At 41.4% G+C, this 13,335-nt stretch overlaps 1 protein-coding gene across 1 annotated transcript in view; it reads left to right on the top strand.

Moving 5' to 3' along the window:
- HDX (highly divergent homeobox) overlaps positions 1-13,335 on the top strand; it is a 202,972-nt gene that overhangs the window by 21,091 nt on the left and 168,546 nt on the right. The window contains 1 exon segment of the mRNA XM_030209754.1: positions 5,509-5,655. Within this exon segment, the coding sequence (XP_030065614.1) occupies positions 5,509-5,655 (147 nt within the window).

The following is a 13,335-nucleotide window of genomic DNA, read 5'->3' as shown; positions in this document are numbered from 1 at the left end:
AAAAAATTTGATTCTAATTGGCAGCCACCCATGCAGGGGTTCCTCTGATATGGTTATTCCCTGGTATATGCAGGGTAATGAGTGCCAATCTGTGGTGTTTTGTTTACTTGTTGCAGCTGTAGTGGTTGATGGGGCTGGGTACGTTCAAAAAGGGACCTTCTGCTGCTTGTGCAGAAGCATACTGGATTATTCCAGAGAGCAGCACAGATTTATAATCGGTGATATCACTGGAATTCAGTTTTCTCTAGCTCCATCTGTTGGTGGGAAGGGATAACACACCCTGGTTCAGAACAGTGAGTGACTCTGACTAAAGAAAATTTTCAGGTAGGACACAATTCCTCCTTATGTGCTGTAGTGAGAGGCCAGGGAGCCTAGAGGAAACATTAATGATGTGGCAAGGAAATTAGGCCTTACCATTAGAAGATAAGCTGGTGCTGCAAGGAATCAAGTCCCCGCAGGACAAAAAAAATCTAAGCCTTGCAATGGTGGAATGTTAATAGGAAACCAGCACCTGGTAGAAGAGAGGCTGTAGCCATGGAATATAGGAATACTACCTTGGGAGCATGAAAATCTGTGGCCATGGGGTAAATCTGTCACCTGCCAGCAGGAACCTGACCCTTTCAGGTAAGTGAAAATATCAGTTGATGAGTGGGGGGGGGGGGGGGGGGACCATGTGAAGGGAAAGAGGAAGAGGAGAGAATGCAGGGGAGGAGTGAAGGAGCAAGTATAAGGGTGTGGGAGGGAAGGGAGAATGCATAGGGTGGGAAGTTGAGGAAGAAAGCATAGAGGGGGTCAGCGAAGAGGTGGGGGAGAGAACACCTATATGCAAAGAGCCACACAGCCCTGGAAATACATAGCGGTGCTCTCAAGGTGGACATAAATACATACATGATACCACTTAGGTCCTGCCACATGAAGTTGTACTTTTGCCGTGTTTCTTTCCCACAGAGTCCCACAGGCATACATGCATGAGTTTACAAATGGAGGAAGAGGAAGTACACCTTTGTGTTGAATTGTAAGCATGTACTTTTCAGTCTGAGTTTGGTTGGTTGTTGCATATTGTCATGCTCAGCCGCCAGATCCGCACCACTCTTTCTCAGTCTCTTCCTTTCTTCACCAAGCACGCCCTTCACTCCCGAGTCGACAGTCTGCAATCAGGGTCTCCGGACAACAGGCAAATCACCAGAAGTGCTTTATTATCTCCTGAGTACATTTACTCTGCTTTAAGCCTTCACAGGCCTTCCCCTCTCTTCAGTGTAGCTCCACTTTTAAACACAGTTCATTGGAGCCCTCCTTGCAATACAGTTCAGCTTGGGCCTGCTTTCTACACAGTTCACTTTGGCCCTGCTTTCAATACAGTTTTCTCCAGCACTGCTTCTAATCCAGTACTTAGTAGCACTGCTCTTTCACACAGCTAATGAGCACTGCTCACAATTCAGTTCAGTTAGCAATGTTTTCCTCCTCAATTCAGTTTTAGCACTGCTTTCAAACAGTTTAGTTTAGCATTGCCTTCAAACACAGTTCATCTTAGAAATGAAATTAAACAGTTCAATTCAATGGCAATATGGTGTAAGTCACTTTCTCACTCTTAGACCTAATGACCCACCTCCCTCATTTGTCAGCACAAAACCACCTGACATCCACCCACCGAGTCAATTCACCAAGGCTTCATTCACTCCTTCCAGTTCAGTTCATAACTCACTTTAGGAGCCCTCCACCAGCACTTCCATTTCCTCCTCATTCTCCCCTCCTTCCACCTCCTCCAGTTCCATTCTCTCCTCCCCTTCCTCTAGGTCTAGGGGCTCCTCCCTTCCCCCATCTGATTCCATCTCCCAATCACACCCTGGCTCCTCCCTCTCTTGCATAGATTCTTCTCCCTTCACCTGATCCCTCTGCTGGTGCTGCACTGTCTTCTGGGGCTTATAGTTTCTTAGCTCCTGGCTTCTCTGACGTTGCCCTGCCTTCTGGGCTTTGTAGTTCCTTGGTTCTGAATCTCTCTGGTGCTGCACTGCCTTCTGGGGCTTGTAGTTTCTTTGCTCTTCACAATATAGGATATGATTACAAGGGACAGATCCTGTGTGAAAATCAGAATTAGACCTGGGCAGATACTGTGGATCATGGGCTCAAAACACTTGCATAATATTGCACTGTGAAGACTTTATTTTTCTCCAACATGTACAATGTTGGAAGGAATAAAAGGGGTCAATATCTGTCCTTAGGCACAGTAACTCTTCAGCAAAGGGAAGTAATTTGAAAAAAAAAATGTAGCCTAAGGAAAGAAAATATATAAAACCTCTTTAGTCAAATTCAGAAACTGAGCCCCCAAAAGGACTCTCTATTGGTTTCTGTGGTTAACACTCTTAGTACTGTAGAATGTTGATCTGTGCTTCATTCTGTAAGTGCCTTCTCCCCCCCCCCCCCCCCCCCCCCATACATATTTCATCAGCGTGGCCTGTTAAAACACAGATACTTGGAGAGAGAAAAAAACTGAAGTAGCTTGTGCTGATGGATGGTATGAAATAGTGCTTTTTGAAGCTACACCCCTCCACACACACTGCCCCCCACCATCAAACCCTCACTGCTGCACAATTTTGCCCTCTCACTTATACACAGAGGCGTATTTTCAAAGCACTTAGCCTTCCAAAGTTCCATAGGTTTCTGTGGAACTTTGGAAGGCTAAGTGCTTTGAAAATGAGCCCCACAGTCATTCACCAACCCTACTTCATTAAACATCTCTGCATTCATGCCACTCATTCATACTTTTTACATACCTTCACTATTACTTCTCAGACATAAACCACACACATTCCTACGTATCCATAACCCACACATACCTGGACTTTCATACAACGCTTATACACTTGTACACCACCATAGAAACTTAGTGCACGCACATGATCATATGACTCTCACTTGTCCCTGCACATGCATTTATACCGCCCCCCCCCCCCCCGCCCCCACCCCTGTACAAAGATTTACATATTCTGTTCACTCTAAACACACCTCCAACACAAATACATCAGCAAGCTACACTGGATATATCTTTCTTCAAATCATTGTTGGAAAGCACTCCCAAAACCATGCCTCTGCATGCTTTCTCAACTTTTTTTACACAGCTGTTCATTATGCATTTCATCTTTCATTAAAATGTTATTAACCTACTGCTTCTTTAGCAAAATTGTTATGTTTGGGCTTCTTTGCCATTTTTAGCTAGTAATAAAGCAAACAGAGAGATGGCACACCACAGACTAAACAGTAAGCGTTAGAAATTAAGCAGCAGTTTAACAATGCAAGCTGAATTTTTCACTTCTCATGATTTTGTTTCTAGTCCATTTAAGATGCTGAATGTATTCTGAGTTCAAATAACTCCTTTTTCATCCTGTTTTGGTTTTAATTAAGACAGTGTTTGAGGCAAGGGTTAGAGCATTACTTTTCTGGGTAGTATTGATGAATTTTAACTTTGATTTTTTTGTAAGTGGAATAGAGGAAGGGTGGTGATGGGTCTTTTCAAAGAATTGCTAATGTTACTTTCCAAATTACTTGCATAGCCAGTCTCAGTAGTTGCTTCTGGCCGCCTCTTTGGTGATTAATTGCTATTATGTTTTTTTTTAGATATGTCTGTTCTTGTGATTAATGCTGCTATGTTTTTATAGATATCTCTTTTTATTACCAACTGATGTTTTGTTACTATGTATTTTGACCATTGATGATTATTTTTAATTTATATTCAATGTATTATATATTAAGCATGTTGGTGGAAAGGCACATGATAAATTAAAATATAATATATCCTCCTTTTTAACATGATGTTCCCAAGTTGTGTCTTTAAAAAATCCCACTTAGAACCAGTTCTTAGAGTACAGATTAACCTAGTTCTTGAGCCAGTTTTTTATTTTGTGACCAGTGGGTAACACTGCCTTAATACATGAAAGCAACCAGTGCCTTAAGATTGACCTGCACCTTGTAGCAGTGTGAGTGAGGTGGTGGGCACAAAGCCTCAACAGACAGCCACTCGGAGGTGAAAGTAAAACAAAGCACTTCCCCCAGATTCTATATGGCTCGCCTAGAGATCTGCGCCGAAATCCAAATGAATTCTAAAACAACACACATAGCTTAACAAGCTAATGAGCGCTGATGACAGCACGTATTACGCAATAATGAACACTAATTGGCACTAATTAGAATTTATGTGCATAACTCGCTAAGCGTATTCTGTAATGACGTGTGCTGAACTAATGCGCACAGGTAAAAAGGTGTGTGGTTATGGGTGAGGAAATGGGCATTATATGGGCGTTCTGAAATTTACGCTCGTAGTTATAGAATATGACCCAGTGCATGTAAATCTACGTGCCGGGATTTACTCCACATTTTCATTGGTGTAAATGGATGCATATAGTTATGTGCTGAGATATCAACTAAACGTATGCACTGCACCTAAATCTAGGCACTGCTTATAGAATACAGTTGGACAGCATTGATTTCCGTGCCAATTTGTTTTAGGCGCAATTTATAGAATCTCCCCCTTTATATTCAAAAGAATGCTAAAACCTATTCCCTTTACAAGCTGGATAACCTAAGAATAAAAGTATTTTGGAATTTAATAATCTTCCTGCAGCCCTGTCCCTGACAAGGCCCCACAGTCTTGATGTTACTTCAAGATTAACCCAAACCATACCTAGCTCTGGCTTGGCCTCAAGGATTAGAATTTCGCAAGGTTCCAAGGTAAACATTGGCCTACCTGAACTAAGATTCTTCTGCTTACGGATATATAGTGAAAGCATACGCTGAACGGCTGCTCTTGTCTTTACTGGCCTTCCATAACTGAAGTTAAAAGGAAGTGGATCAATGACTCCAGGGAGACAGGATACTGATGTATAAAGTACCACTTTATTCACAGACTCGACACAGTACCGTGTTTCGGCCACAGGCCTGCCTCAGGAGTCTTAAATGATTCTGGTACTAGAAATCGTCTGAAAGTTAGGTGGTCTTGAAAAAGACCTTTGAATGATTGAAACAGATACTCTAAAGTCTCTGTGTAGTCTGTCAAAAGTAAAACAGCGTATGACTTTCAGACGATTCCTAGTACCAGCGATGGTGAACTTAAATGTTAGATTGAAGCATAATGGTATCAAGAAAAATTTAACCAAAAACAACTGTAAGGGGGAACTCCATTAAGAAATAAAATGCTGATTTCTAAAATACAACAGGAAAATCTAACATAAGGATGGAATAGGCTGTTATTGTGCTTCCTTTTTCTGCTTGTAATGACTAATCAATCTCTTTAAATTTCTTCTCCTTTGGAGATTGCAGAGTAGTAGCCGAACTTTGGCAGAAACTGTGGTGGGTGAGTGTTGTGTATGTGTGTTTTAGAAGTTGTGGCTTCAAGAGCTTCTAACCTACTGAGGCTTGTTTCTTTAGTAGTTAATCACGTTAATCACTGTAAACTCTTTGTGTGTACAGAGTTGTAAGTATTTGATTCACATTTCAAATATGTTCTTTTGTTTTTAGATGAATCTTCGCTCTGTATTTACTATAGAACAACAAAGGATATTGCAACGGTATTATGAAAATGGAATGACAAATCAAAGTAAAAATTGTTTTCAGCTCATATTACAGTGTGCACAAGAAGCTAAGCTAGATTTCAGTGTAGTCAGGGTAAGTACAATGACTTCTTGCTCAAACTCGCATCCTTTAACCAAACATGCTTGTAGGTTTATGCTGAGCTGCTCCACTAGACTAAAGATTTTCTCCCCTGTTAATCTGAGAGCGTTTATGTATCTTACTATCATTTTATTAAAAGGCCTAACTTAGGGCCCTGTTTACTAAGGTGTGCTAGCGTTTTTAGTGCATGCTAACCGTGTAGATGCCCATAGGAATATTATGGGCGTCTAGACGGTTAGCATACGCTAATGCTTAGCAAACACTAAGAATGCTAATGCGCCTCTAGTGCGGCTTAGTAAACAGGGCCCTGAATTAATTACATGTTTTATGTAGATGCAGGCACAGCACTTACTGAGATGTGTTGGTGATTACTTGATTTCAGAGTTCTTCAGATTTCAACCTGATGGAGTTTGTTTTTCTTTTAGTTCAATCTTTTTTTTTTTTTTTTTTTTTTATTGAAGTTTCTGACAAAATGTGAAAGTAGAAATATAAATCAATCTTCTACCTAAAATGAAAGGAAAGAATGCAAGCTTTGCCAGCTGTGGACAAAAAATACATCAGGGTCATGAATACAATAGATGTTACACAAGTACCAAATCTAATCATACTAGCCGTTGAGCCCGTAAAAACGGGCTAGTAAAGGAGGGGGGGGGGGGGGGGGTTTGAAAGCTGCTAATAGCTCGTATCAAAACTGTGTTCCACCTGAAAGTAGCATCATTCTTCCCTTTTTCCCTTCCAACTGCCTACAATTTGTTGCAATGCATTGAAATTAATACATCAAACAACTTTAGATTTGTATAAAGAAAAATATAGGCCCTTAAGGGATGACCTAAATATGATCAGTTTTAAGAGGTGAAAATGGAATAGGAAGGATTTCCTTAATTTTCTTTCATATTTCTTTCCAGAAGGGGAGTATTGCAAAACATTCATATAACATATGGGTAAGGGTACCATTTGTTTCTGCACAAAGCGAACAATTCCTAGATTGTATTAACCCAGCTCTAAAAGTCTGCATATGCATTCAGAGAGTTTGAAGGCCCATAAAAAAATAATTTGAATTTGATTTTCTGATAAACAGGATGAGTAGTTCAAAACTGGTCTCAATTCTGGAGGTGAACTACTCACCCTGCTTTATCAGTAAGTCTGATTCAATTGACATGGGCTGTAGAACTCTCTGAATGCCTAGTAAACTTTTTAAAGCTGGGTTACCAGACAATACAGTTAATTTCTAATAATACCTTATAATATCAGAACAAGCTGGGACAAGATCAGTATACTAGGAGAAACGATTTGGTCTGGAGGGTCTGGTTGATGCTTTAACCGAATCAACTGATATTTAGTACCGGATAATGCATATGGGGCCAGATTCTATATAAGGTGACTAAAAAATTTGTCCAGTGAACATTTCTGCCTAAGCATATTCTATAAGTGGTGCCTAGATTTAGACTCAGTATATAGTCAATATCCCAGTGCCTAAAACTGTGCCTCCATTTACACCAATGAAAACATGGCATAAATGCCTTCTCGTAGATTTTCGCGGCCTTATTCTATAACTACATTCATAAATTTAGGAATGCCCACTTCCCTTTCCATAGCCACACCCCTTTTGAACTGCGTGCATTAGAATTTAGGTGGCTCATTACAGAATACGCTTAACGAGTTATGCACGTGAATTCTAATTGCCAATTAGTGCTCATTATTGCTTAAGTGCTATTATCAATGCTGATTAGCTTGTTAAGCCAGTTCAGTTGTTTTAGACTATGCCTGGATTTTGGCACGGATCTCTAGGCACAATATAGAATCCGGCAAGTATTGTTTTTGATAGGGAGAAAACATTTTAAAGTGTGCTCCATTGAAAAGTTGATTCATTGTCCAGATACCATGAGCATACAAATTTGACCAGTGAAGTGTTTTCGTATCCACCTTGATGCAGGTATTCCACCAAATGTAGAGTGCTTGTAAAGCTAGATTGGTACTACTGAGTGTGTAGTTCTCCATAAATCATCTTGCCAATTGAATACTCTAATGCAGCCTATGTAGAACAGGATGAGTTGCCTTCTGTTCAAGGGTCAGCCTAGTTGGTAGTTTTCTAGTATCAGAAGAAGAATTTAACCAGCACAGTCATTTATATCTATGTAAAAAGGCTAAATGATTTAAAGCAAGAAAATTAATTCCACCAGGTTCCTTTATCCTTTTTAGCTCCCTCCCTGCAATTTTGGAGACCTTACCTGCCCCAGGAATGTAAACAACAAAATTGCCCTTTTTTTTTTTTTTTTTAAATGTCTACAAGAATGGAGACATCAAACATATAAATGGCAAGTGACCGACTCACTTGCAAATGCGCAGTAGAGACTTCCCTCTCTACTGATGGAACAGAGAGGGAAACTGCGCGGAAGGGGAGGGAGGGAACCGCCGAGGTCGCCGCCGCCCCCCTCCACCCGGGCCGGGCCCTCTCATCTCCACTGAACTTACATCGCCGAAACCGAAGCAGGCAGATTAGCTCCCATCTGGAGCTGGGAGGGAGGGACAGAGGGGGGCCTTGGAACTGGCAGGGAAGGAGGGAGGGCAGGGAGCCTTGCAGCTGCGAGGGGAGGGGAGGGGGGCCTTGCAAAAAAAACCATATCAATACTTGCCCGTTTTAATGGGCTTAATGGCTAGTACTTATTATATAGGGCCCTTTTACCAAAGTGTAGTAAAATCTGGACGTAATGCGTGTTAATGTGGAATTTTACTGTACACTAAGCCTAGATTTACTGCAGTATTTTTTTTTATTTTTTTTTTTTTTTTTAGGGCTTATTCATTTTTGTTTTTAGGTCATGTTCTAATGTTCGCGTTAGTTCACGGTACCTGCAGAAAATAATGTTGGAACACTAATGCCTCCTAAGTGCTGTCACTTAACTCTGCATTAGCCAGTTAGTGCACATTAATCATAGTATGTTAACTGGTTGATGCTTTCATGCTCACTCTCAGCCCATACCATGCCCATCCCAAAAGTTTTTTTTTTTTCTTTTAAACAGTAACACATGTACTCTGCCCGTGGGCATGTGCAGTGTGCGCATACATAAATTTTATAGAATACTATAATTTACACACATTCATGCATACTTGTAGCCTGGATATAAGAACATAAACGTTGCCATACTGGGACAGACCAAAGGTCCATCAAACCCAGTAACCTGTTTTCAACAGTGGCCAATCAGGGTCACAAGTACCTGGCAAAATCCCCAAAGACTAAAACAGATTTTATTCTGCTTGTTCTAAGCACTGGATTTTCTCAAGTCCATCTTAATGATTGTTTGTGGACTCTTTCGTTTAGGAAAGTAACCTTGCTAAGCTAACTACTTTTACCACATTCTCTGGTAATGAATTCCAGTTTAGTTACACCTAGAGTAAAGAAATATTTTCTCCAGTTTGTTTTAAATTTGCTGCTTAGCTTTGTTGCATTCCCCCTAATCCTAGTTTTTCTGGAAAGGGTAACAAGTGATTTCACATCTAGCCATTCCACATGCATTCTCTGCAATTTGGGCAAGTATTCTTTCTTTAAAGGCTTGATTGTAAATAGGCACCATAGCCAGCACCTATTGTAGGTGCTGTGCTTATTGAATTATCCCTGAACTCTCTTCATCCTGTCTAGATGGCAATATACCCCCATCCCTTCTCTCACTGCTGGTCTGCTGTCTGCATCTTTGTACTGTCGAGTGTTTAGTTACTTAAAGTGCTATGGGAGTAAGAAAGCTTAAAGTGATGCAAAATTCGTTATTTGGTATGTTTTTGTGTTCATTTTGTCAGTGACCTGCAAAAGGAGTAAGGATTACACACTTATTGATGAAAATTACTAAGAGGGCAATTCTATAACAGGGCATCTTAAATTAGAGACACTAAGAGGGGCATAATCGAACGGGGTGCCCAAGTTTTCCTGAGGACGTCCTTGCAGGACATCCCCGCGAAGGGACGGGGAAACCCGTATTATCCAAACAAGATGGGCGTCCATTTTTTGTTTCGATAATACGGTTGGGGATGCCTAAATCTCAACATTTAGGTCGACCTTAGAGGTGGTCGTCCCCGATTTTCGGCAATAATGGAAACCGAGGATCCCATCTCAAAAACGACCAAATCCAAGCCATTTGGTCATGGGAGGAGCCAGCATTCATAGTGCACTGGTCCCCCTCACATGCCAGGACACCAACCGGACACCCTAGGGGGCACTGCAGTGGACTTCAGAAAAAGCTCCCAGGTGCATAGCTCCCTTACCTTGTGTGCTGTGCCCCCTCAAAACCCACTCCCCACAACTGTACACCACTACCATAGCCCTTAGGGATGAAGGGGGGCACCTACATGTGGGTACAGTGGGTTTGTGGTGGTTTTTGGTGGCTCACATTTACCACAAACAAGTGTAACAGGTGGGGGGGGGGGGGGGGATGGGCCTGGTCCGCCTTCCTGAATAGCACTGCAGTACACCCTAAAACTGCTCCTGGGACCTGCATACTGCTGTCATGGAGCTGAGTATGATATTTGAGGCTGGCATACAGGCTGGAAAAAATATTTAAAATTGTTTTTTGAGGGGGGAGTAAGGGGAGGTCATCCCCGATTCACTCTGGTGGTCATCTGGTCAGTTCAGGCACCTCTTTGAGTCTTGGTTGTAAGAAAAAATGGACCAAGTAAAGTCACCCAAGTGCTCGTCAGGGACGCCCTTCTTTTTTCCATTATCGGTCGAGAACGCCCATGTGTTAGGCATGCCCTAGTCTCACCTTCGCTACGCTTCCGACACGCCCCCATGAACTTTGGTAGTCCCCACAACGGAAAGCAGTTGAGGACACCCAAAATTGGCTTTCGGTTATGCCGATTTGGGTGACCCTGGGAGAAGGACACCCATCTCCTGATTTGTGTTGAAAGATAGGTGCCCTTCTCTTGAAAACAAGCCTGTAAGAGTGCCTGGTAGGAGCCTGTTTTGTAAAGCAAGTGCTTCTTAACCTTCTCATTTTATGCAGACTTAGTTCAAGTGTATTCATTGTAGATATCTTGAAAACCTGAAAGTAGGTGTCTACTATAGGTTAGAGCGCTTAGGCCAACCATAGAGTTATTGTGTTAGTTCTTAAATGCTACAGATACCTGTGTAACTTAGTAGTCTGTTACACATGTGAGAATGAGCTGTACTCATGTAACATAGCAATATAGTAAATGTTGGCAGGCAAAGACCTGTACAGTCCATCCAGTCTGCCCAAAAGGTGGCTACAGTTGAATCTGCCACTTTGCACATGTTTTACTTTTTGATGATTAAACACTAGTGTATTTAATCTGTCTCTCCCTGGGGCACAGGCTGATGAAGTCTGTCTGGTGCTGGTCCTACTTCCCAAGTACTATGTGTACCCCATTTGTAAATACCTGCCTGACCTACATAGTATGCATTTATTGAAGGGTGCTTAGGTGGAATTTTGGCATACACTTGTAAGTGCACACATACACATGTAATTCCATTAACTTTTATGTACATATTGAGTATGTAAATTAGTGCCTGTGTTATAGAATTATCCCATTATTGAGTCATGCAGAATTTTCCTGCTATATAAGATCATATAAATTAGGATTGCAAAAGTTGAGTCCTTAAGGGCATCAAACAGGTCAGGTTTTCTAGATGTCCCTAATGAATATGTAACTTGATTGCATACAGTGGAGGTAATATGCCTGCAGTTATGTTTCATACATGCTCATTAGGGATATCCTGAAAACCTGACCTGTTTGCGGTACTCAGTTAATAAATTTATGAACCGCTGCTATAAACCAATGAATATGCCTGATGGGGGAGAAGGAGGTGGGGCATCGCATACCCAAAGTATACTCCCATTTAGTTTTTTTAAACATACAAAATTTATCAATGAAAGCCACAATTTCTCTTCTCAGGTTTTAAGATGCACAGTGTTCCTGTTCCCCCACCAGCAGATGCAACTCCTGTCCCAGCACTCCTTCAGGACATCTCTCCCAGAGCTCCTGTCAGTCTAATGCAGCTTAAGGGTTGCTTTATTCAAATTTTGATCTTTTTTTCCTTCTAGTGAAGAGGGCAATCAGATTTTCCAAAGGCTGTGTGTAAATTTTGTATATATTCAGATATGTGAGTAGGTATACATGAGTAACAGAAAAAAAATGAAGGGTAATCTATAAAAATAATTGAGGGACAGTTATTGGGACTCTAATATGATACCTTAAATAAATCACATGAGAACTTTCTGCTTTTATGGGGGGGGGGCCCTCTTTATTTGGCTCCAGTTATTTGCATTGTTTTTCATGGCTGGATGTGTGTGGTATTATCTGCATTTTTAATTTAATTTTGATAAAATTCCTGCTGAAGCTATTTTTTTTTTTTTTTTAATTTTAACTAATTTTTTATTATATAATCTCAAACACATTGAGACAATGAAATACACATTACATTTCCATAATCAGTAAAACAAGGAAAATAAAACAAATATTAATTTTGTCCACCAGAAAAGAAATATGATTCCAAGATTTAGAAAACCCAACAAGAAAAAAAAGAAAACTTACATCTGCTACCTCTTAGGTCAACCTCCAGCCTGCTATTCAGGGAGGGCATACAACATTCACTTCCATTCTTGCATCTAGAAAATCAATAAGCTGTTTAGAGTCCGTGAATTGGTATTGTTTACCCTCTAGCACTATATTACAAATACAAGGAAAACGCATTACAAAATTCGCTCCCGCAGCCTCGGCTCTGGGGCGCTGGGCTAAAAAAGCCCTGCGCCTCACCTGCGTCTGCCTAGAGAGATCAGGAAAAACTCTAACTTTTGAACCCATAAACAGTTTATCTAGGTGTCTCAATGAAAGTCTTAAATAGCATTCCGGTCTGGCTCCAAAACAAAGGTGACCAGCATGGTAATAAGTTCCAATGAGTTTCCAGGAAAGATGTAAGGTTCATAACTTCTCCTACTGCCGGTAAGGGGGGCTCTCCATCCCTCCCCTTAAGGCTCCAGATGTATTGAGCACGTGTGATAGGAGGTAGTGATTCCTTATCCATCCCCAGAATCTCACTCCTATATTTTTTCACCATATCCACTGAGGAAATTAGTGGAGACTTGGGGAAATTGAGAAACCTTAGATTAAGTCTTCTAACCTGGTTTTCCAGGTATTCCAAACGTTTATTAAGGAAATTATTATCTTTAACTAAGGCTGCTTCCAAAGTCCCCATTTCTTGTATCTTAGAGTTCATATTTCCTAACTTAGAGGACTGTTGTGCAGTCTCCTGTGCTTGGATCAGAACGGCTTGAGAAATAACTTTAATATCGTTAGCATTTTCATGAATCATAGCCTGCATGGAAGAGTGAGTGCTGTAGACCATGTCCCACAGTGACTCTAATGTCACAACGGCAGGTTTAATTATGCCACTTGCTAATGGAGGGGAGCGAGATAAGATCTCCCGGCGGGATAACTTGGAAACAATTTCTTGGGGTAATACCTTTAAGGCCTGCGAGGCCGTGGAAAACTGTTCCTGGTTCCCGTTCAAATTCGCAGAAGACCTCCCCTCAGGCAGCGCTGGTTGCACTACTCCGGTGTCCGTTGCTGCTTGGGCTGCTGCGAAATCTCGCTCCCCGGCTGACGTGGTGCCGTGCGTTCCACAGGGCTCAGAGAAGCCCCGTCTCCGCTCTCTATCGACGTCAGAGCATC

This window comes from Microcaecilia unicolor, chromosome 7 (assembly GCF_901765095.1).
Source record: "Microcaecilia unicolor chromosome 7, aMicUni1.1, whole genome shotgun sequence".
NCBI classification, from domain to species: Eukaryota; Metazoa; Chordata; class Amphibia; order Gymnophiona; family Siphonopidae; genus Microcaecilia; species Microcaecilia unicolor.
This window is presented reverse-complemented; position numbering and strand designations above follow the sequence as displayed.